The 25,017-nt window shown below is 46.1% G+C and overlaps 1 protein-coding gene across 2 annotated transcripts in view; it reads left to right on the top strand.

The window, feature by feature from the left end:
- Positions 1-25,017, top strand: part of BLNK (B cell linker) — a 75,991-nt gene that overhangs the window by 40,337 nt on the left and 10,637 nt on the right. Inside the window, exons 5-14 of one of the 2 annotated variants that reach the window (XM_047073220.1) lie at positions 783-848; positions 1,048-1,204; positions 4,146-4,306; positions 8,580-8,661; positions 9,652-9,723; positions 16,682-16,751; positions 18,503-18,530; positions 19,385-19,427; positions 21,670-21,754; positions 22,187-22,218. In XM_047073220.1, the coding sequence (XP_046929176.1) occupies positions 783-848; positions 1,048-1,204; positions 4,146-4,306; positions 8,580-8,661; positions 9,652-9,723; positions 16,682-16,751; positions 18,503-18,530; positions 19,385-19,427; positions 21,670-21,754; positions 22,187-22,218 (796 nt within the window). The remainder of the gene's footprint in view (positions 1-782; positions 849-1,047; positions 1,205-4,145; positions 4,307-8,579; positions 8,662-9,651; positions 9,724-16,681; positions 16,752-18,502; positions 18,531-19,384; positions 19,428-21,669; positions 21,755-22,186; positions 22,219-25,017) is intronic. The other variant, XM_047073221.1, reaches the window with a different exon arrangement.

Below are 25,017 nucleotides of genomic sequence, written 5' to 3'. Positions count from 1 at the left end.
GGAAAGCGGTCCTCACTCACTCGCTCATCCATTCGCTGCAAACATACTGCGCTCCTGTCCTGTGCTGGTCCCTGCCACAGGCCCCGAGGAGACAGCAATGAAGGAACCACTGCGTTTGTGTCACACTGTACCTGCGTCGGTGTTGTGCGATTGCAGGTGGAAGGAGACAAGCCGAAAGGCAGGTGCATCATGCATTCATTGGAAGCTCATGTACAAATCACGCAGTGTGTCAGACGGTGTGGACAGAAGACCTCTTAAGTCCTGGATCAAATATTTCCTGCACAGGAATATGCATATGGGTGTAGTATGCCTAAGCGATCTCTGAACAAAATGCACAAGAAACTAGGAACTGCACCTCTGGGGAGAAGAACTGAGAGCCTGGGAAGGAGACTTGACATCCTTTTGAACTATTGCTGTGTGAATGTATTTCCCATACATATTGAATATTCAATATTCGATCATTTCATGAAGACTTAACTAAAATTTATCTTTAAAACAAGAAAAAAAAAAGAAAGAGAATGGACTCCGGGTCAGGTCGAAGCCTAGCCCCTGCAGCTTATCAGCTCTATTAAAACACACACACACACACACACACACACACACACACCTCATCTCCTCAAAGGTATCTGTATATTCTATGCAAACCTTTACCTTTTCATATTAATCTTTTTCCTCAACCGTCAGCATTCATGATGAACAAAACCTATTGGTTATTCTATTTTATTGCGTCCTTTTTCTGTCTTCTAAAAATGTATTTTATCTCCGACTGTTCTTCTTTGCAGACACACAGAGTTTCAGCCACCCTTCCTGTTAAATGGTCCACATGCTCCCCCAGGATAGTGGTTCAGGTGATAAATTCTGGAGGCAGAAAGGCCCGGCCTCAACCCCAGCTTTGCCTCTGATGGCTGCCCAACCTTGCTTAGCCAACCCTTCCAAGCCTCGCTCTCTGGTCCCTACGCTGGGGGAGCAGCTCCCGCCTCCTAACGCCAGAGCTGTCGCGATGTCTGAGCACAGACAGGGCACTGAGCATTCGGTGTGCATTTGCAGGACAGCGACTATGAACACCCGGACGAGCACTCGGACTCGGAGATGTACGTGCTCCCCGCGGAAGAGACTGGGGACGACAGTTACGAGCCGCCGCCCGCCGAGCAGGAGACGAGAACTGTTCACCCAGCCCTGCCCTTCACCAGGGGCGACTACATAGGTGAGGCAGCCCACCCCCCACCCGACCCTGGGCGCCCAGCCTGCCAGGCATGGGGGAGGGGGGTCGAGCCGGGCTGGCAGAACGCTGAGTGCCTCCCACCCTGGCCACCCCCACGTGGGTCACCTGCTCACTCACAAGCCAGGGAGCCCCAGATGGAACGCTTGCCTGGGGGAGGGGGAATGCTATCCCTTCCCAAGTCTCCAAGGGTAAAAACGGGTAAAAGACAAAAGGCGCATGCCCTGACGGTTGCCCCTGCCCCACCCCAGCCCAACTCCAGATAATCCCATGAGAAATCAGCCCTGAGGTTAGTACCTGCTTCTTTTGGGGTTTCCCGCACACAAGGTTCTGGAATTTCTTTTGAGATATCCGTGCAGAACGAGGATGATCTTCAGGGATCCCAGTATCTGCCAATGGCCCCGTTCCTTCATGCCCAGCCCTACGGAGGCAACCCACACTCTGAGTCTAGACCGTGGGTTTTCAGCAGGGAGTGGAGGTGGGTGAGGAGCTCTAAGTGTGGAATCAGCTGTAGGTTAAATGGGCACAGCTCAGGTGTCGCCTCCAGACCTGAGTGTGACTTTTAATGTCCCCCAGGAAGAAGCCTGGGTTGCAGGCGACTAAGTTCAGCAGAGGCGTGGAGGGGAGTGTGTCTGTGATGATCACGGTGACGCCAGCATTTGTACAGAGATCCCTTACGTGTAGAGGACTCTGTGTCCATTATCACTGCCGTTAACTGCCTCCTCACAGGGCACTGAGCATGGACCCTTGCTTCATGCCACAACTCACCTGTTGGGCACCTACTGTGTGCCACAGCTATGTTGAGCCCAGAGCTTTCAACAGCAAACAAGACAGAAACACTCCCGGAGTGTTTGTAGCTCACAGCGTCGTGCTTCACAGTCGTGGCCTACTTCACCCTCTCGAGAAGCTTACGGAAGAGGCATCCGTCCTCACTTTATGAAGGAGGAAAGTGAGGTTCGGAGCAGTGAACCGCTTTGGGGAGTGGCAGAGCTGGGACGCACGCTGGGCTTCTCAGACCCCAAAGCCCTGGCTCACCAGATTTGTGACCTTGTTCAAGCAACAGAACCCTGGGAAGGAAGGGGCTGCATCAGGCCCATTTTATAGGCCAGAAAACTGCAATTAAGGGGAGGGGGCGCAGTGGCTTATTCGCGGCCACGCTCTTCAAAGCCTGTCTTGTGTATTTTGCTACTTTTGATGGGCTTAGATCTTACATTAAGAAATCCCAGTAAACTCTAAGAGCTGCAAATAAAACTAGAAAACCTGACAGAGTTATGGGCACAGCAAAGTGGCTGACCCGGAGCCCCAGCCCGACCACAACACCCAGAGGGAGGCTTCCAAGGAGACATCCAATGTGAAGCGATCGGCACACCTTGGACAGGGCAGGAGCTGGCACCGGGGGGAGAGCAGGGGGTGGGCCTGGCGGCCGGGTGGTGGGGGCAGGGGGCAGGGGGCAGCCTCATGAAGTTAAGGGTCGGACAGAAGCCAGTGTGGGTGCCTGGGCTGCTCCCAGGATGGGGACACGCCAGGTTCCTCCCGTGCTAAGCTTTCCCTACAGCGTATCAGTCTGCAACGTGCTCAGATTCCACTGAGCAGACTCCCTGTTGCCTCACGCCTCGGCCATGTCACGTCGCCATATTGGTCCTATGGATTAGGCATCCACTCTGCCAGGCACTGCTCCCACAGCTTGCACTGCTTTCTTCCCAGTCCCTACAGTGGCCCTCTCAGGTGGATGTTATGATCCTCACTTTCCAAATGAGGAATGTGGGGGCGCCTGGGTGGCTCAGTCTTCTAAGCCTCTGACTCTTGATCTGGGCTCAGCTCATGATCTCAAGGTTTGTGAGATCGAGCCCCACATCAGGCTCTGCACTGATGGCATGGAACCTGCTTGGGATTCTCTCCCCCTCTTTCTCTGCCCCCATTCTCAAAATAAATAAATAAAATGTTTAAAACAAAACAAAACAAATGAGGAATGTGAGTCCCAGAGAGGCTGGATAATGAATAAGTAGCCCCAACAGAGCTCAGCCAGTGAGGGGCAGAGCAGAGGACCCAACTCAGGGCCATTTGGCTGTGGGGCTTGTGTTCCTTCCCTGACACATGCCGAGGACAGTTCCCGACAAGGGGTAACTCAGGGGCCCTCCATGATTGAAGGGAAATCATTGAGAGGAAGAATGTGTGCATTCACTCAGATGAGTAGCTGCAACCCTGAATCCACCTCAGAATAACCTGAGAGAGGGGCGCCTGGGTGGTTCAGTCAGTTAAGCGTCCGACTTCGGCTCAGGTCACGATCTCCCACTTTGTGATTTGGAGCCCCACGTTGGGCTCTATGCTGACAGCTCAGAGGCTGGAGCCTGCTTCGGATTCTGTGTCCCCCCCCCCTCTGTGCCTCTCCTCTGTTCACTCTCTCTCTGTCTCTCGAAAATAAACATTAAAAAATGTTTTTAAACAATAATAATAAAAAAAGAATAACCTGGGAGACTTGAAACTATCAACGCAAAGACCTTCCTCACAAGTTCTTCCCAGTATGTCTGGGGTGGGGCCTGGGCCTTACCATTTTCTTAAAGTTCCCCAGGTGGTTCTTCTATGTAAGGAGGATTGAGAGTCACTGCCCTTAAGGGTTCATAGAGCAAAGTGAACCTTCGAGGAGCACACCCCTCTCGGGCCTCCCTGCTGCCAAGGTCAGCCATCCACTCTGTCTGGCAAAGTGCGGGGCCGTAGGCTCTTCTGAGTCCTGTAGCCGTCATTCTCGTGGGAGAGTGTAATGTAAGGAACAGGCAATTGAAAATTTTTGCCTAACATGTCATTTTACGCTTTTAAGGACTGCCTGGAATAATTGTGACTACATAGATGTGGGTGGTTTTATACTTGGGTGCAGGGAATGGTCCAGAGCCCCCCTCTCATTTTCTGTTTTGTCATTGTTCCTTTCAAGACAATCGATCAAGCCAGAGGCAGTCTCCGCCCTTCAGCAAGACACTTCCAAGTAAGCCCAACTGGCCTTCGGCAAAGACAAGGCTGACCTCCACTCTGCCGGCCCTGACTTCTCTTCAGAAACCTCAAGTCCCACCCAAACCCAAAGACCTTGAGGATGAGGTAACCTAAATCTGTTCTGAAGGCTTCCCAGTCCGAGTGGAAGGCAGGATGCAGGGGGAAGGGGGACCGGCCAGGACCGTCTGGCGTCTGACATGCCTTCCTCCTCCTCGCCCACCCCTCTAACTCCCCACCGTTAATCCCAAAGGTTTTCTTCTCTAAAAAAGGCATGGATGGCCTTAGTTTAAGCACGTTCATTCCCAGAGCGTATGGGTGATACCAGCCCTGGATCTGTGCCCCTCTGATTAGCCTCTTCGGGGGTTTCCTGTGAATCTTCTCCTTCCTCCATAAATTTCTCTATCTTTACTCTCCTTTGCTTCTCTGCCCTGCCTCCTCTCCACTTCTCCACATTTCTCTTGCAAGGTGCACAGGAGCGCGGGAGGACAAATAACAGAGACCCTAGTCGTCAGGGACCCCACACAACGTGCATAGGAGCCCACACCTCACTTCCCGCTGGCAGCCCTTGCCTCTCACCCCCTTTTCCCTCAGCTGCCGCTACCCAGGGACCCACCTTTGCAGATTGTCCAGGACTCGACTCTGGGTTTCACTCACCAATCTCCCCTCTGGCAGCACCCAGCTTTTTATACGTCTTATTCCCTATGGAATTGCTCCTATTTGAAAACTAACCAGTAAACTCATTCAGACTGTTGTAGGAATGACTGATAAGGCCTAATATGTTGTGGCTCCCAGAGGTCCGCGCATTGTAAATAAGGGCAAAGTGAAGCCCTCGAACTTAGCCATCAGAACAACCCTATACCAGAACTCAGAAACAAAATCACAATAAAGGCAACTTCTAACCATAATCTTACTGCAGCTTTTGAAGAAATGACTTGTTTCTAAGTGCCTAGAGGTGATAAAACCTATAGTGTATAAATATGTTGTAAAAACACCTTCATTTCCACCTTGATATAATTTGTAGCCCAGCAGGGGAGGGAAAAGAGAAACTTTACTTTTTTTTTTTTTTATCTTTATTTTTCTTGAGAGAGAGACAGGGTGTAAGCAGGGGAGGAGCATAGAGAGAGGGAGACACAGAATCCGAAGCAGGCTCCAGGCTCTGAGCTGTCAGCACAGGGCCTGATGGGGAGCTCGAACCCACAAACAGCAAGATCATGACCTGAGCCAAAGTTGGACGCTCAACCGACTGAGCCACCCAGGTGCCCCAAAGGAAACTCTTAAATAAAATAGTGGCAGCATTTAGGCCCAAATTCCTGCTTTGACCCGTATTAGCTGTGTGACTTTGGGCGAGCCAGATAACCTCTCTGAGCCTTGGTTTTTAATCTCTTCAGATTATTTTAAGGATTTAGTGTTAGAACAGCACTAACTACAGTGCCTCACCCATAGAAGGATTCCCTGTGTCGTATGTTCCTTTCTAGCATATTCTAGATTCTTTACAAAATCCAATTTTCTAGTTTCTCCTGAAAACTGAAAGCCTGGGCAACACTGAACCAGTCATGGCCTCAAAGCCGCTGAGCCTCATGGCAGTCCTCTGGCTCAGCTGTGAATCCCTGACCTTGTTTCCATTGGTCATAGTCCCCACCACTCGTACAAGGCATGAACATGCCCTTCCTCTGCACACGTCCCCATGTCTCCCTGCCTGCCTCTGGAAGCATTTTACTTTATGACTTTACTCTAGGGACAGTTTAAGTTTAAGTCAGAAAGTCAGCTGACAGAGAGAGAAAGGAGGTTTGCCAGTCCTCTGTCTATCTGTCTGTCTGAGAGGTGATACTGACCTTTTGGGGTGAGAAGAGGGAAGCCAAGCAGGGGACAGGATGCAGAGACCAGCTGTTAGGGGCTCACTGTGAATTCTTTCAGCGCTTGGCAAATCTATATGAAGATATAAATTCAGACACAGAATACAAATGAATACTGTGTGTGTTATATAAGGCTCTCCATTTCTGTGAATAGCTGAGAGCGGACCCCCGTGGGGAGAGGCAGAGTTTTGCTAATAGTAGCCTTGTGGAGGTGGCTCAGGCAAGTTTGAACCAGTGGGAAAAGGAGAAGTATGGAGGCGGCTGCATTCTGGAATGGGCAGATGGACAGTCAAGATAAGAAAGAGGTTAAAAACGAAAAAAATAGGCCAACATTAAGATCTGGCTGAACCATTAGATAGGAAAAGAAGAAGTCAAGCACAAGCATAAATAACTAAAAATACTTAGCTCTGCTGTACAGGTTACAGGAAAAGTATGGGGTACAGGCTAACCAGAGAGCTGGGGAGGGAGCAAAACATGGGAGGAAGAAACACCTGTGCCCTAATGACACGAGTGGCGGTCACTTGAGTGCTAGGTGTCCACTGGTGTTCGGAGCACTTTATATTTATCCCATTAAACTCTCCCAAGAACGCTACGAAATCTGTACTATTATCACCCCCATTTTACAGATAAGGAAATGGTACAGATGAGGCACAAAGGGGTTGAAGAACTTGTCCGAGGTCACAGAGGCCAGGTGTGGAGGTGAAGAAAGAGATGAGAAATAGCAATTATGAAGAGAGGGTAGAAATAAGACAGAAAGAGAAGGGGAAGGCAGGCAGGTCTTAGAATGTAGTGGATAAGAGTATGGGCGCTCAATCCTTGAACTGATACTTGAACTCCAGCTCTTCTACTTTTTACCTATGAGGATGTGAGCCAGCTACTTCACTTCTCTGGGCCTCAGTTTCTTCAAGTTTCTTCATCTTGAAATGCAGCCGATGGTAGTACCTATATTATTGGGTGGTTCTAAGGATTGAGTGAAATAACACATGTAGAGTACTCAGATGAGTTCCTGGCAGTAAGTGCTCAGTAAATGTTTGGTTTTTGTTTCTCCTGGTATCCTCCTTGGCTACCCCCCAAGATGGGTGGTAAAAACCACATTTGGGATCTGATCATCTCATTTGCTTCATGTCAGCATAAAATCACTTCCTCCCCTCATTTCTGGTCAATTGATCATTGACAAGGTTGCCATGACCATTCAGTGGGGAAAGAATTGTTTTTTTTAAAAAATGTGCTAGTAGACCCGTATATCCGCATACGAAAATTTAAGAGTGGCCCCCGTCATATGATAGACAAAAAGTAACCAAAAATAGATCATAGGCCTAAAAGTAAGGGCTAAAACTATAATATTCTTAGAAGAGAACAAAGGTATAAATCCCTACAACCTTGCATTAGGCAGTAGTATCTTAGATACATCACCAAAAGCAGAAGCAACAACAGAAAACTTAGTTAAAATGGGCTTCAAAATGTAAAGCTTTTGTGCTACAAGTGACACCACCAAGAAATAAGGACAACCTACAAAATGGGAGAACAGTTTTGCAAATTATATATTTGATAAGAGGTTTCTGTCTAGAGCATTTAAAGAACCCAACCCAATAATAAACCCAATAATAAAAAAGACAGACAACCCAATTACAAATAGGCAAAGGAGTCGAGTAGACTTTTGCCTAAAGAAGCTATAAAAAGGGGCAGTAAGCGTTCAAAAAGAGGCTCGACCTCATGAACCATCAGGGAAATGCAAGTCAAAGCCATAATTAGATACCACTTTACATCTCAGGATGGTTCTATTCCAAAAGGCGGACAGTCGCAAGTGTCGGTGAGGACGCAGAGAAATCGGAGCGCTCGCACACTGCTGGTGGGAACGAAGAGGGTACAGGCACTTTGGCAAACAGTCTGGCAGTTCCCCAGACTTAAACACAGAGCCACTGTACGACCCAGCAATTCCACCACTGGGTATATTCCCGAGAGAAACGTACATCAACACAAAGACGCGCACCAATGTCCACAGCACCATTATTCATAAAAGCCGGAAAGTGAAAACCACCCAAAGGTCCACCCGAATAATCAAAATGTGTTATATTCATATAACGGACTATCATTTGGCCATACAAGTGAGTGAAAGATTGATACATGATACGTGGTTGAAACCGGAAATTACTATGCTATATGAAAGAAGTCACAAAAGACTTATCTGTCGTGTGACTCCATTTCTAGGCAGTGCCCAGAATGGGCAGCTCTTAGAGACGGAAGGTAGATCAGTGGTTGACTGGGTCCGGGAAGGGATCGATGAGAAGTGACTAATGAGCACAGGGCTCCTGTTTGGGGGGATGAAAATGTTCTCAAATTAGATTAGAGTGATGCTCGCACACTCTGCGAATATACTAAAAGCCACCCAACTATACACTTTACAAAGGGGAACTTAATGGTGTGTGAATTCTATCTCAACAAAGGTATTTTCAAAATCCTTCCTCCCCAGACGATGAACGTGGCATGTACGGCCTCCTTCTCACTCATTTCCGTACTTCTTCCAGGCTGATTATGTGGTTCCTCTGGAGGATGAAGACGAAAACTACATTCATCCCACAGAAAGCAGTTCACTCCCAGCTGAAAAAGGCAAGCGTTTGCAGTTTTAAGCGCCCGAACGCTCTTTGCGGTGGATGGGGGCACGCAAGGCTGTCTGGTGACAAGCACCAACAGGGGGGACAGAAAGTCCGGGCCCAGGCCTCTCTCCTCTGTGGTCACGACATCTGCCTTCCGTGGGGGCCGAGCAGAGGCATCAGGGAGAGACCCACCTCTGTCCCGCCCTTGGTCCCCCATGCCCTTCCACCCTGTCATACTCCCATCTCCAGTTATGAAGGCAGCTAGGTTCTTATTTAACTGTCCTCACGTAGAATGGATTTCTCATAAAACTGAATCCTCACAAAGCCGCAGGCCACCGTGTTGGCCTCACGAATATGGCACCGGAACAGTTTCTGCAGAGGACTGAAGAAGGAGCGAAATATGCCCGACTCTTTACATGTAGTGCTATCCCAAGCAATGAGAAACGTTTTGTTTGTAAGCCTTCCGTGGTGTAACAGGTGCAATTACAAGTGGTCTTTAGAAGCCGGTGCCACATACCCTTGGACCGGGAGCAGAGCGGGGTGTGTTGACTCTGGAGCGAGTCACTGTGGAGAACATGATGCCTCTTCAAGTAACATTACTCACTCTGATAAATGAGTCCAAAGTGGTCATTCCCTGTTTTTACTCTGCCATTCTGTAGCACCCCCCTCCTGCACTCCCCAAATATTACCAGCAACTTCAAGGCCCTCCTGAGCTACCCATCACCATGAAACCACAAATAGATATTAAATTGCGCCCCCAAACCCCACAGAATCCAAGAGATTGATTATTCCCTTAATCATTAATGCATTTACTCTAAAGATGCTTCTTTGGAGAAGGCTTCTTTTCATGGCTTGTGTGTTTAACAGTTGTGTTTCCCGTTCTTTACAAATTTCCTGGTCTGACCCATCGTTCCCACGATGCATTTTTCCATAAGTGTGAATCTCCCTCAACAAACTGTATTTATCATTGTTATATATATATGCATGTATTTGTGTGTTTAAGCTCCCACGGTGAATAGATCTACGAAACCAAATAACGCATCAAAGCCAGCCTCTCCTCCTGGGACAGCATCAGGTAAAGTATAGGCGTGATTCGATGCTTTGTGTGTGTGTGTGTGTGTGTGTGTGTGTGTGTGTGTGTGAAACGATTGCATCTGGGGGGTTGGTTTTTAAATCTATTCCAAACAACATAAACAGATCAAGTATTAAGAAATAATCGCTTGTGTTTCCAAATTTCTTCATAAATTGTGACAGAAGGCCTTGTGCTCATCCTCATCCACTGTCTCGTAGCACCTATGTTGAGGGGCCCTCTCCCCCATATCCCAAGGCCTCTGTTAGACAGTCCTGGCTTTTCTCCTACTTCTTTGGGTACTTTTCTGGCTCCTTCTTTCCCCCTCCCCTGACTGAGGGTGTCTTCACTGTTCAGTCCTCAGCCCTCCACTCTTCTTTCAGAATATTGTGGTGGTTAAAAGCTTGGGTTTGGGACCAGACAGACATGGGTTGGAATCCCGGTGCTCCCAGTTACCAGCTGTACCACTTTGGGCCTGTCCTTTGCCTCTCCAATCTTCAGATTTTCTCCTCCGTAAATGGAGATAATAGCCCCTGCCCTGTGACAGGAGAATTCTGGAATTGTGCCCAGGAAATCTTTAATGCGGTGCCTGGCACACGGCACATGCTTGGGAAAGAATATTCTCTTTCACTTCTTTGGGGTCCATCCATTCTTCTGGCCTCAGTTCTCTTGTCCAAGCCAATAATTCTCTGGTGTGCAACTTTTTAACTATAAACAAGCTTTTTAAAAATGTTTATTTTTGAGAGAGGGGAAAGAGAGAGAAAGAGAGAGAGAGAGAGAGGGGTGGAGGGGCGGAGAGAGGGAGACAGAGGATCCAAAGTGGGCTCTGCGCGGACAGCAGAGAGCCTGATGCGGGGCTCAAACCCACAAACTGTGAGATCACGACCTGAGCCGAAGCCAGATGTGTAACTGACTGAGCCATGCAGGCGCCCCGTGGTGTGCAACTTTGACCTAATTTCTCTTCTGAACAACTTGACATAACCAGGGCCTCAAGCTCAATGCCTTCATCAGCTCTCTGCCCTTAGGATGGTCCTGTTCCTCTGTGCATGTCGGCCTCCAGGTCACATGCCTGAGGGCCTGTGTTCTTTCCAAAGTCTGCCATTTCTTTTTCTTGAATTTGCTCTTCCGGTTTCGTTGCCACTACCTTAGTCTAGGCTTCCTTTACTTTGTCACTTCATACCTTCTGTCTCCTGTGTTCGAGAGTCCATTTAGCCATACCCTTGCCTTTTGGCTCTCTCCTCAGTCACTGAGATGAGTTTCTGAATGCCTCCAAATGCTGCCAGTTTTATTCATTTGTTTTCCATTAATCTAGTATAGCTGTATTTTAATACTAGAGGCACCAGAAGAAACCAAACCTGAACGAGAAAATAATTTCCTGGTTATGTGACTGGTGGACACGGATGGGAGGAAGTACAGGAAGAGGAAGGAAGTGAGATAATTTGGGAGGGACGAAACCGGAACAGTTAGAATGAGTTTCTGAGTTTGCAAACAGCAGTTTTCAGAGATGATTTTTATAAAAGGAATGTTCAGACTACTTGCCTGTGTCTCTGTATAACTGTCCACTAGCCTTTGAAGACTACAGATAATGCCCAGATAGGCATCATGAAAATGCTAAGGCTTCCATTGGTATTTCTGTCCGCACCATGATAGTTGCCTCTGCTAATGGATGCTGCTTTTGGCTCTTTGATGGCTAAGAAGGTACTTGGCGAGGATTACACCGTGAATTAGGTGCAGGGGCAATGTCTCCCTCTACTCGATGCTCCATACAGAGAAGCATAGTTTCAGGACAGCACAGACTCCAAAGCCAGAGGGCTCAGATCTGGATTCTGACTTGCGCTAGGTGCCAGACTTCAAACAAGCTAAGCAATCTGTACGTTTCTTAGTTTTCTCCTCTGAAAACATGGGAGGAGAAGATGGCACCTATGCCTAAGGGAGCGTGAAAATTAAGTTGAGTAAACGTATATGAATCCCACTCATAAAGTGAGAGCTCTTTGTTATTATTATTACCATTCTTTGGAATCCTTTGTTTAGCATGTCTTAATTCGTGACCAGTCTGGCGGAGTGCCATGTACACATCCCCGGGAACAGTTGTTTCTTTCTTTCTGCATAAAGTTTTACCCTGCATCAGAGTGTCTCAGCCTCCACACAGTTGGTATTTAGGGCTAGATCATTCTTTGTTGTCCTAACTGCCCTGTGCACGTGAGATGTTTAGCAGCATCCTTGGCCGCCTCTGCCCCAAATAGGTGCCAATAACATCATCTCCCCAGTAGTGATAAGCTAAGGTGTCTCCAGACAGGGCCAAATGTCCCCGGGGGCAGGAGGGACAAAGTATTCCTAGTTAAGAACCACTGGTCTAAACAAACTGAAAGACTGACATTTTTTAGTGATTTATTTCTAAATGTGATTTAGAAGACAGCTGTGCACCCCCTGGCTGATTTGCAGCTTTTGTCAGAAGAGGATAGACAGGGGATGCACTTCTGAACTTCCTCTAAGTAAGTAGCATTTAAAAAGGGATCTATCTGCTAATTTCCTAAGATAGGGAAGGAGTTTGGGGAATTTACGATCCCCTGTTAATATGCAAGTTGAATGTTACCTGTAAGCCAAACTGTTCTGAAATTGTTAAATTAAATCTCTTTATTTGGTAAGAGCTCATACAGGGCCTGAGAGTAAGCGATGCTCCAGCTGGTGTGCAAGCCCCACTAATAATACCAGGATTTCTAGAACAGCTAGGAAAGAGTTGGAAATCCCGAGGGCTTACGGTGCCAACATTGGGATTGTTAAGGATAAGAAAACTTGCCAACGTTGGGGCGCCTGGGTGGCTCAGTCAGTTGAGCATCTGGCTTCAGTTCAGGTCATGATCTCGCAGCTCGTGGGTTCGAGCCTCGCCTCGGGCTCTGTGCTGACAGCTGGGAGCCTGGAGCCTGCTTCAGATTCTGTGTCTCCCTCTCTCTCTGCCCCAACCCACTCGCATTCTGTCTTTGTCTCTCTCAAAAATAAATAAACATTTAAGAAAAGAAAAGAAAAAAAAGAAAAGAAAAGAAAAGAAAAGAAAACTTACCAACATTGTATGTAGAACCAAAGAGAGGATGATACATAAAATACATGTGGTAGAAGGAAAAACTGAGAGTAAGTCGTTTTCCTAGTCGAGAACTTTGGTAAGCACCAGCCATGCAAACATTAACATCATTTTTTGCTCAATACAATGAAAACAAAGCTGATTTTTTTTTTTCTTATCATTATGCTTTTGGACACATCTCCCTCTGTCGCATTTCCAATTTCTCCTCTGGAGTATTCCAGCCAAGAATTTGGCTTCACCAGAAAGCAAGGATCCTGGTCACAAAGAGGGGACCAGGTTGTCCCCCCCGCCCCCAGCATGCCCTTAGGTCTGACCTCAGGCCCAGAGCAGCAGAGAGCCGGTCTATGAAATAGGACAGTCATTCTGCATCTTCCCACGGGCATCCACAAAAGCACCGCTCAGTTTCACCAATCTTTCCTGAAGTAAGGGAGAAACAGCAAGTGAATCTGACCTGCCAAATCAGAGCCCACAGTAACACTAGGAGGCATTGGCCAGAGAGGAAAGGTACCCACCTGGCTTGAAACTCAGGTAGCCTTGCTTTTCAAGCCCAGCCCTGCCACTTAACCTCTCTGGGCCTCCGTTTGCTCCATGTGATGTTATGTGACGCTTCAAGAAGGCACATTGAAAGTACCCGCAGTGCCCAGCAGTGCCCAGCACCTAGAGACACTGTGGTGGTTGGTAGCAAGATGCTAAAACAAAAATAGCAGTAATCATATTTACTGACCTTTGTGAGTTATAATTTACATATTATAAAACTCACTTGTTTTACATGTATACTGCAGGATTTTTTTTCTATTTTCAGTCACTTTATTTATTTATTATTATTATTTTTTAAATATAATTTGTTGTCAAGGTAGCTAACATGCAATGTATACACTGTGCTCTTGGTTTCGGGGGGAGATTCCCATGATTCATCGTGTACATGCAACACCCAGTGCTCATCCCAACAAGTGCCCTCCTCAATGCCCATCTCCCATTTTCCCCTCTCCCCTGCCCCCTCATCAAGCCTCAGTTTGTTCTCTATATTTAAGAATCTCTTACAGTTTGCCTCCCTCTCTGTTTGAAACTATTTTTTCCCCTTCCCTTCCTCTTAACTTCTGTTAAGTTTCTCAAGTTCCACATATGAGTGTAAACATATGATATCTGTCTTTCTCTGACTGACTTATTTCACTTAGCATAATACCTTCCGGTTCCATCCATGTTGTTGCAAATGGCAGGATTTCATTCTTTCCCATTGCCAAGTAGTATTCCATTGTATATATAAACCACATCTTCTTTATCCACTCATTAGTCGATGGACATTTGGGCTCTTTCCATAATTTAGGTATTATTGATAGCACTGCTATAAACATTGGGGTGCATGTGCCCCTATGATCAGCACTCACGTATCCCTTGGATGAATTCCTAACAGTGCTATTTCTGGGTCATAGGGTAGATGTATTTTTAATTTTATGAGGAACCTCCACATTGTTTTCCAGAGTGGCCGCACCAGTCTGCATTCCCACCAAGAGTGTACTGCAGTATTTTTTTATAAATCATTACATTTACAGAATTTTTTAACCATCACTACAATCCAGTTGTAGAAAATCTCCTTGCCCACACCAACTCCAAAAGATCCTTTGTGCCCATTTTTGGTGAATGTTCTTCCCACCCCCAGCCCCAGGCAACCACTGATCTGCTTCCTGTTGATGTAGATTGGCCTTTTCTGAACATCCCATATAGCTGGAGTCATATAGTAGGAAGCCTTCTCCCTCTGGCTCTTTTCACTTAGCGTAATGTTTTTACCTTAAGTACTGTCAGTCCCTTTCCAGAAATATTAGTTTATATTTGGCTAATTCTTTACATTTTCCAGGTTCCCCTCTCGTCTTACCACAATAACTGTGAGGTAGGTACGGTCGTGGTTGTGTCCCCATTTCACAGTGGGGGAGACTGAAACGCAGTGACTTGTAAGAGGTCACCCAGCCCATCTGGTGGCAAAGAAATAACTAGAACCCTGTCCTGGTGTGAGACCATGGGTTTCCTGCCGACACTTATGGTACCACCACAGGGGAAGGCGGCATGCTCCTCCCTCTCTGATAGCAGAAGTTATTTATGAGCGAGGGCGGGGGAAGGAACATGTTGGCAGACTGTTTGAAGATGTGAAGGGAAGGGAAGCTCAGTAGAGAAGCCAGGCAGTAAAAATATGACAACAATGTACCCCAGGCCAGATGAGCCTTTGGCATCGAAAGAGAGGGAAAACCCCAGGGAGGAAATTCTGACTCAGACCTTCTTTCTATTTCCTTACTTTTCGGACGAGCGTTTTCCCCCCTCCGTCCCTGAAACCCTCCATCAAGATCTATGAGTAGTCAAGGGTATTTTAATACCATCAGTCAGGTATTGAGAATTTGAAGGACAACATCCATTTGATTGGTTCACCAACCAGTGAAACACACTTGGACTCACACTTCATATTCAGATGGCATCTCAGTTTATTGTCATATGAAATGGTAAAAATTCTGAACATAGTCTCTTTTGCAAAAGTTCTTAAAAGTCACATCAAGATTGGGTTAACATGTAAGTGAGAGTCCTGTGGAGGGCCGTTCCAGGCATTCGTGGAAACTAGTTCTGTGTAAGGACTGTGTGTAGAAAAGGAGTGGATGGGCTCTAAACGAAAGCCTGAAGGCCTCTCTCTCTCTCTCTCTAAAGTACATGAGAATGAGCTTTATGATCTCTATTTTTCATGCCTGTGGAGGCCTTTTTCTTTTTTGTGTTTGGCGTAGGTTGTCCTGTGAGGTGAAGCGGCATGGCGGGCGTATGTCCTCATGTTGCAAATTCCGAGGGGGCAGAGGCCTATCTCTGCGTCTTCACCTCTTCCACAACCCCTGACACAGTGCTCTTCACGTACCAGGTTCTCAGTAATTCTCACTAGGCGATTACTGCCTCAGCACTCACCGATACGTGCTTTATCTCTCAAACTAAAATAATACATACTGAGGGCAGGTCCAACCTATATTTCCAGAGCATCCCCTGTAGGTCCAGTAGGAACTGTGGGCTTAGGAATGTAGTCGTTTCTTAACAAAATGCGTATTCGGTTCACTTTAAGTCAATAAAGCGCTTTTGTCTCACTGGGCCGTGACGCCCAGGCAGGTGAGCATCAGCCTGAGAGAAGGCAGCCGGGAGACGCGGAGGGGAGCTGGCTTGGTGTCTGGCTCTCTCCCTCCTGGCCTGCTCTGTCCTGGTGGTGAAGCTCTGCCTGTCTCCGTTCCTCCCTCATGACCGTCTGCCCCCTGCCTTAGGTAGCGGGAGGGCAATGCGGTGCAGCAGACGAGGCCCGCTGGGTCCCTTCTGTGACTCTGGAAGATGCGATTAGGCAGTAGCTTGTTACTTGTCTCAATCTGTCTGTGCAACGGGCAAAAAGGCCTGAGAAGTCAGAGATGAATGAACAGCCTGTGAATGTGAGGTGCATGTGGGCTCGTAGTGGGAGTGGTGGGTCTGTCACTTTGTCCCTAGGCACTGCTGGTGTGCACATCTGTGCAGTGTGTGTGTATATAGATGCAGGTATGAGCTCTTGGCTCCTTCCTATAGGAACACTGGGGGGCTTTCACTGAGCCCACAGAATCAGGGGTTCTGTGCTTGTGCCATGGAAGAGAAGGCCATTTAGAAATATTAAGATAGAGTCCCTACTTCTCATTCTGGCTCTGAGCTTATAAATTGCCATCATTTAGATATTTCATCACCTTTGCCTATAGGCTTTCCCCAATAGCTTCTGTGTAACCCCCTATACATGCTTGACTGAAAAAAAACAAAAATGTGCCTACATCTCTGAGCCTGCTGGAAAGGCCAGCCTCACTGTGACCGTCAGCCCCAGGTTCAGGACTCGGAGACTAACCCGTGTGTGTGTTTGTGCAGGTCGTAACAGTGGGGCCTGGGACGCCAAGTCACCTTCTCCTGCTGCGCCGTCCCCAATGCCCCGGGCCGGGTGAGTACCTGCTGTGGAGAATCAGCCCTGTGAGATGTGAGTGGACGCTCTCCACCACTGCTGTGGGCAGGGCCTCCTGGAATCCACAGAGCGGTCCTGCCTGAGAACCCGGGGGGACGCGGGGGCTTTTTCTGCTATTTCCCTCCAGAGGAGCACAGCGGCCCAGGCTCAGATACAGGTGCACCTCACGTTACAGTAGGTGTGTTCCTAAAGGGTGTGGAAAACAAGCCCCACTGCCCTGTTCTCCTCCTCTGCTCCCTTGGCATGCAAGTCAGACTACGGGTCTCCTGCTGAAATAAAGAACCAGCAGTGTTTCCTCCCCTAAACTCTTAGTTAAGTCTTGAGTTCATTGACCTGTGTTCCGAAAGACAGAAGCTCCAGCGCCTGAATAATTTTGAGACCCATGAGCAGGTTTCATCTTTGCTTTCTACTCCTCCACTTCTCTTTCGAGTAGTTAATGATATGTAAACAAACACGTGTACACCCAACAGCACACACTGGATTGTTCCATCAAAGGCCATACTGCCGAGGTTCCTTTCAAAGGTGAGATAAGAGAGTAATACTTTCTTATTGAATGTAAAAGAGCTTTGTAAACTGTTAGGTGCTGTAACGTATTAATATCACAAACAGTGACCCCCATAATTTTATATTGATTCAATAGGTTATTTTAAAAGCCCGCTTAAATATGTACAAAGCTGGCCTGCATGATTATAATCTTGATTCCGCCTCTGTGGAAAGCAAAGAAATTCTTAGGTTCAAAGGTTTATTGACCAAAATTTCTCCCTTGCCTGAGTTTTATCACTTTGGGCAAATTACTTAATCTCTCTGAGCCTCAGTTTCCTAATCTCCAAAATGCAACAATAATATCCATTTTAAAAGGTCACCGTGAGGTTTAAGGAACATGAAAAGCCTAACCCAGAGACAGGTGCTTGGGAATTGTTAGTGTTCTTCCTCCCATCTTCCAGCTCTGAGCCAAAAACAAAGAGAGAGAGACCGAGAAGGAGAGAGAGAGAGAGAGAGAGAGAGAGAGAGAGAGGAGGTGACAGTCTTTAAACACAGAAAAGAAGTATACACTCTTACAATATTCGATTATAATCTCTACCGGAACCAAGCTGAGACAAGCCCCTACAGGACCACAAATCACAGTGGTTTTCACACTTGTGTTGGTCTTCGATTTCTCTGTTCGGGATGAAATCCTAGGTAAGTGTCTAGTAGAGAATAGTCACCTGAGGCAGGACAGCAGTGGGCAAGGAGGGGTGCTGGCTGCGGTTCCACCTGCTGGGCCATCCTCCTATCTCCACTCGTGTCCATACGCTGTAGCCCGAGCTTACCCTTGGAGGATGGGAGGTCTCTGTGTCCATACTTTCAAAATACCGAGTCTAGTCCTCATTTTACGGACAAGGAAACTTATGCTGCAACCAGCCTCACAGGCGAGAGAAAGAGGCCTGAGGTCACAGAGCAATCAGCAGCGGAACTGGAACAAGAACTCAGCTATCCTGACTCCCTGGCAACTGGCGCTCCCGTTTATCCCCAGTTAACTCTTAGCCATCTGTCAGTGGACTCTATCTGAAGCTGGGAGGATCAGGACTAAATCCCCATTCCATCCCCCTCTGCCCTTGAAGGATAGTCTCCCAACACACTCATATCATGTTTATTATTCTAGTTTAAACTGGAGAGTGAAATGATAAGCAGTCAGCTCCACTTTATCTTTGTTATGTTTTAACAAAGCCCAATCTCTTTTTATCCTCCAGGAAAAAACCAGCTACCCCACTGAAGACAGTAAGTTAATTTTGCATTTAAATGTGTTTCATATTTCCTGCCATGCTTATTCTTATTCCCTTATTTAAAGTTGACAGTGCTTCCAGCTAAGGTGAACACAGCAATTTTAGCAACTGAAGTTGCCGCCCAGATGCTCCAAGAGAAATTTAGCTTCCTCAGTTAGCCAGGGAAGAGGCTGCATGGGAGGAGCTCATCCTCACTTAGCCCCAGGGGCGGGAGGGGTGGGGGGGTGGGGTGGGGGGCTTCACCGAGTGTGAGCAGCAGATCCAAGGTGGCAGCCGGGCTCCCTTCCTCCCCTGACATCTGCCTTCCTCATGGGGAGCGCCTGTGTCTGCTTTCCATCTGCCGGCCTGGGGGCTAATGGTGTATCAGGCACACACACACAGGCCCGACTACACTTGGATTCTGGCCAGATTGTGGGGAACCTGGGCCAGCCCACTGTCTGAGGAAGCCCCCCTTGACCTAGTGCCTACTCTGTAAACTGACATCTGCAGTCACGTAGCAAACACTGAGGTGGGGCCCTAAGACCAGAGCCAGAGGCCACATTCCCTCTGTGCAAGAGCTACTGGCCAGCAGCTACTGGGGGTCACGGCATCCGTGAGCCTTGTTGACAGGGCACGCAAGTCCCCACACCAGGGCGACACTGCCCCTTCCGTGATACACTTCTAGTCCATTGCTGCTTATTGCAGATGTTGGGCTGGGAACTGGGTGCTTTTTATTGTTGTTCTTGTGATTGAAACAATAGCTATGCATCAAAGAAATGCCCTCCCCAAGTACTTATTTTAATAATGTTGCTTTGACATTTATTTCCACATCCCACCGTAGTGAATATCCTTGCCTATTTTTTTTAATAGACTCCACTTACGCCTCAACAGAACGCTTCAACTGTTTGTGAAGGTAAACCTGTATTATTCTGAAGGATGAGTATGCCCTCTTAAAGCTATTTTAATTAAGGATCTGTACATAAGTGTATTTCTAATTTGCTTTGACTACTTATAAAGCAATTGTGAATATGAAACTCGGGTTTCTAAATAAAGTGGCCTTGGCTTTGCAACGAGCAGGAAGGACCTGAGATTTTGAGCCAGTGTCTTTGGGGCAAGGCTGTAGTCTACACGCCCCAAACCTGCCTGTTTGGAGACATATGACTTGCCAGACACGGATCTATGGCTTTACATAGATATGAAGACTTATTTAGAGGCATTCATGTATTTTAGAAACAATAGCTTAGTTACAGTAATGAAACTTATAAAAATCTGTTTATCTGAGCAAGTTCTTTTGCTAAGTGTTGAAAGTAATGTTTTCTGAATTCAAATGTCTATTTTAGTACCTCACATCTTCAAATGTTTTTCTTCGCTTTATCGTATCCTTAAAACCTCACAAATACTTTTAATTGGAATTTTCCATTTAAAAAACTATCTGTATTTGAAAAATATTGGGGGAAATAAAAAAAAAAAAGAAAGAAGTAAGAACTATCCATGATCTCAACACTTAGAACACTATATAGAGTTAAAGCCCTAAACCGTCTAATTCTACAACTGAAGCTACCCAGCGTTAAAGCTGAGTATTCTCACCATTTCCTGAGTTAACATGGGCACATCCACATAAAATGCTCTGGTTTCTTTGACGATGGATGTTGGACATTTTCTGAATGTGTCCTACACCTCGCCTGTCTGCTTCAACTGCTCCATTGTTTGTTTGTTTTTTTTTACATCTGTTTCCCACATCTTTCTTCCTCCAGGCTATTTTTGAGCTATCACTCCCTTTTTGCTATCTGGCTTTCATCTCCTTTTCCTTTGATGCTTTTGCCTCACTGTCCTTCCATACCTTACAGTTTTCTGTGCCTGTTGAGCAGGGAGCTCAAATTATAGTGGAGCCCTAGGGTGAGCCTCTGCAGGAAGTAAGCTCAACCCTGTGCAAATTCCATTGACTTCAGGAGCCTTTGAAAACCAGCCCAGAAGGAGCTCTTGGCATGTGCCACGCAGCTCCGGTGTCCTCATTCCCAAAGGGCTCCTAGTACAAGAGCTTGGCGTGCTGTCTCTTTTGTGACTTGTCTCAGGGACAGAGGCAATAATCTTCCAAGCCCAGTGCAGGTGAACAGCCTCTTCTCACCTAGAAAGGAAACCTCCAGGACTGCAGAGACAAAGCAGGGTGGTCATCAGGCTGTGGGAACCAAGTGTGTTCATTGTTTCTCCTTCTGAAATTATCAAGTTGTAAAGTCATGAACAAAACATCTCACATGGCAGCTCAAAGTAGGGTGCCATCGACTTAAAACATTCTTCAGGGCCTCAAGGCTTCTGAATTTTGCCGCATTACATGAACCTCTCAAGTCTATTTTATCATTTATTTGAATCTTTGAGTTCATACTACTTTTACTCTTTTGGGGTCCTGTAACAGAAGACCCATAGTTCACCTTTCTTCCATGTGGAACACACACCCATAGACATACCGAGATTCTAACACACCCTAGACCAAATTTGAAGGAGAACAAAGCATTAAAATAATTTATCATCACATTTATCCATGGTCCAGCAGTAAAGTTCAACATAAATTCAGCATAAATTTCTTACATTTCAGGTTTACCCATTTCCCTGTGTACCAGTTATAACCCCACCCTTTCTTCTCCCACTCAGGAAAACACAATGAAATGCAAATGTGATTAACATTATTATCGGGATGACCTTGAATTTGCTCAGTTAATTTTGCAAAAAGAGTAGATTATTTGCAAACTCTCATATTTTACCTCTTATCAGTTAGAAATTACTTATAACACCTCTTATGACTAATGAAGATAAACTAAGTGTGTTGCAACACCTGTGTGAGGGATACAGGTGTGGGTCAAACTTGTTCGTCTCTGGCTCCCACCTGTACTCACACATTTAAAGGTCCAGCCCCCGTGGCTCAGTCCCCATGTATATTGCCACAGAGCTGTGAGGTGTGCCTGCAACACTGCTGGGTAGGATGCCCGGTCCTAATAGTGCAAACACATCACCAGACTGACAGGTGCACAAACAGATGGCATCCTGGTGAAAGACGTGTTCATAGGAAAACATCGGACCAAATCCGTTTCTTCTCGGTTGATGTTGCTGGGTTGGGAACAGACATTTCACTCTAGTCTGATATGAAAACTTTCTCAATGCAGAAAAACCCATACCTGCTGAACGCCACCGAGCATCTAGTCACAGACAAGAAAATATGCAGTCATCAGTGTTTCCTCCTGCCCAGAAGTAAGAATCCCTTCCTTTAAAAATAAGTTTCCCTAACACCTGTATCGTTACATTGCATAGTGTAATGCACGGGCTTAGTGCTTGGTAAAGATCTGACATTCATTGTTCTGCAATTAAAATTTTTAAAGGTGTTAAGTAGGAAAGAACTTTAAAAGAACTTCTTAGACTCACAAAGACCTAATATTTGGGTTTATTGGTCTTCACTAAAATCTAACACTTTAGTCAAGGCCTTTCCTTTTCAAAAACTAAAGGGGATAGTTTTACTTACCTTGAAGGTTTTGGTGCTTTATCTGTCCTTTGATATGTTTTATTGGCCATTTGGGTTGACTCCTTTGTGATGCCCCTGCTCAGAGCATCTTCAGTGCAAGCAAAATGTCAGACTTGTTCGTCTTGTGCTTTGCCCTTTAATTAATCTGAAATTCTTCCTTGCAGACAAATCCATCACAAACCTGTACCTCTGCCAAGTAAGTACGGTGAAACATGAAAAACAATATCACGTTGTAGGTAAGGCTGGATCTTCATGTCTGAGCAACACTTCCAGCTGGAGGATCTTAGTGCCCTCTCTGACTTGTTTCCTTTTCTGTTAGATGGAGCCACAATATTTATTTCAGGACACCTGAGTGGCTTGGCCTGGTTAAGCGTCCAACTACTGATTTTGGCTCAGGTCGTGGTCTCTTAGTTTGTGATCAAGCCCCTCATCAGGCTCTGTGCTGACGGTGTGGAGCCGGCTTGAGATTCTCTGTCTCTCCCTCTCTCTCTCTGCCTCGCCCCTACTCACACTTGCATGTGCACTCTCTCTCTCTCAAAACAAACAAACGAAGATTTTAAAAAAGAATATTTGTTTCATGGAGTAATTTTCAAAAGTAAATAAACCTGAGATCACTTTTCTTTTTTTAGTATTGATTCAATATTTTACCAGTCATACTGGGCATCTTTTGTATTTAATTTTTTAATAAAAATAGTACAACTGTTTTCAAAATAAGATTAAGTACCTGATATAGTGCTTTGTATATACAAGGTCTTCAATAAATGATAGTTATTGAAATTAAATCTAAAAGACACTTTGATGCTCATAAAATATATCCATAAAAGCTACCCTAAAAATATTTGGCAAATAGCTGGATAATTTTCCCAAGGCAAATAGAACATCACCCTAAAAACATATGAAGTCGGACTTGTAGAACAGAACTGCCCAAACTTTGATTTCCCTTCTACTCAAATGTAGGAAAAAATGAAAAAACAAAACAAAATCCCAGTGTGCATGGGTAATTTGGAAGATATTCCAAAATAAGCAAGATTTGGTAAACATAAATAAAATAATTGTTATAAACAAAAAAATTATGTGCATTTATGTTAATCAGTTTTCAGGTTTCAATTAGATTTTTTATTTATCTTAAATAAATGAAATTCAAACATATATATAAAAGACATATGTATTCTTAAATTCTGAACACAAAGTGCAAATGGTTTGGCTATAGAAATGTTCTTTTTCACTGTGTAAAGCTTTATTATACTTTTTATTGTTTTTCAACCTAAGTCATTCTTTCAACTGACAAATCCTTACAAACCATCTGTCACATGCCAGACACTGTTCTAGACACAGGGTAGACAGCACTGAACAAAACAAATGAATCCCTGCCCCTATGGAGCTTCTATTCTACCAGGGGAGATAGACAAAAACCAGAAACAACCGGATAAATCATATGCCATCGGGTAAACGTTAAAGTGCTATAAAGAAAAAGAAAGCAAGTTGGCAGGGGTAGGGTCACAGAGTAACGGAGGCAGTGGAGTCTGCTGTTTCGGATGGGGCGGTCAGGGCCTCAGCTGGAAAATGGGGTCTAATAGCTCCTCCCACAATGGGCCCATGTGAGGACAAAATGAACTAAGATGTGGAAAGTAGAACAGGACTGGCACTTATTCAAGGGTCAGAAAATATCAGGCTTGAACTCCCCTAACTGCCCAAGCTGCAATAACCACCAACCACCTTATACAGTGTGGCCTGGGAGAACCTGACCTCCCACCCTCTGTGGCTGCGCCCACCCAGGAGTACTGTCCCGACCCATGAGAACGCACCCTTCCTTCACGCCCAGCCTTGCTGGGCCCGCCAAGCCATCACTGCCCGATCCTGTTACAATGGGTGGCTATCGATTTTGAACATCCAGGAGAAAACATCTAAGCCTGTTTCTCCTGCATGCTTCCCTTCCTAATAAAGGACAATTCTGGTTGCTCTGGTCAAAAACTTAGAGCTCCCCAGGACTGCTGGCTTGCTTGCTTGCTTACTTGCTTTTTTAAAAACATTTTTTAAATGTTTATTTTTGAGAGAGACAGAGACAGACAGTGTGAGTGGCAGGGGGAGCAGAGAAAGAGAGAGACACAGAATCCGAAGCAGGCTCCAGGGTCTGAGCTGTCAGCACAGAGCCTGATTTGGGGCTCAAACTCACGAACTGTGAGATCATGACCTGAGCCGAAATCAGATGCTTAGCCCACTGAGCCACCCGAGCGTCCCTCGCCTGCTTTCTTCACACACCTTCCAGCTATTCTTTCAAAATATAATTCATATCCAACCATCCACTGCCACCATCTGTTCTAGGCCATCATCATCTCCTGCCTGGGCTTGCAAGAACACCAAACTGGCCTCTTCTCTCTGCCCTTGCTTTCTTGGATCTATTTCCAGCCCTGCAGCCAGAGTGACCTTGTTGAAAGACAGGCAGATTACATTACTACTCTGTTCAAAACCCCCCCAAAAGCTTCCCATACCGTGTCTGTTAAGGCTCAAGTCATGCTAAGGGGTCCACTAAGTCCTACACCGCTGGTCCCTTCATTACCTGGTGTCTGACTTCATCCTTATTTTTCTCTCCTTTTCCCTCCACACTCCAGGCACAATGACCCCCTCTCCATCCCTCAAACATGCTAGGCCCCTTGCCCTATTCCCCTTACCTGGAACACTCTTTCCTGAGATATCTGCATGCCTCCTCCCTCTCTCATTGCAGATCTTACCTAAATGTCACCTCAGTGAGGCCTTCCCGACTAGCCTATTTCAACATATTGCTTTTCCAAGGCTAACCCCAAACCCCTTCCCTGCTTATTTTTCTCCTTGCACTTACAACTCTGTAATATTGCATATATATTTCTTATGTCTTTATTGCCTGTCTCAATCACTCCATTAAAACTTAACCTCCATGAGGGAAGGGCATTTTGCTGTTTTGTTTGACCACTATATATCTATCCCCAATGCCTTGATCCATGGCAGGCACACGATGATG

This window comes from Lynx rufus, unplaced genomic scaffold (genome assembly GCF_022079265.1).
Source record: "Lynx rufus isolate CCGP_SWC_20201006 ecotype Redwood Valley unplaced genomic scaffold, mLynRuf1.p SCAF_11, whole genome shotgun sequence".
Taxonomy (NCBI): domain Eukaryota; kingdom Metazoa; phylum Chordata; class Mammalia; order Carnivora; family Felidae; genus Lynx; species Lynx rufus.
Note: the sequence above shows the minus strand (reverse complement) of the source record. Positions and strands in the feature narration are given on the sequence as shown.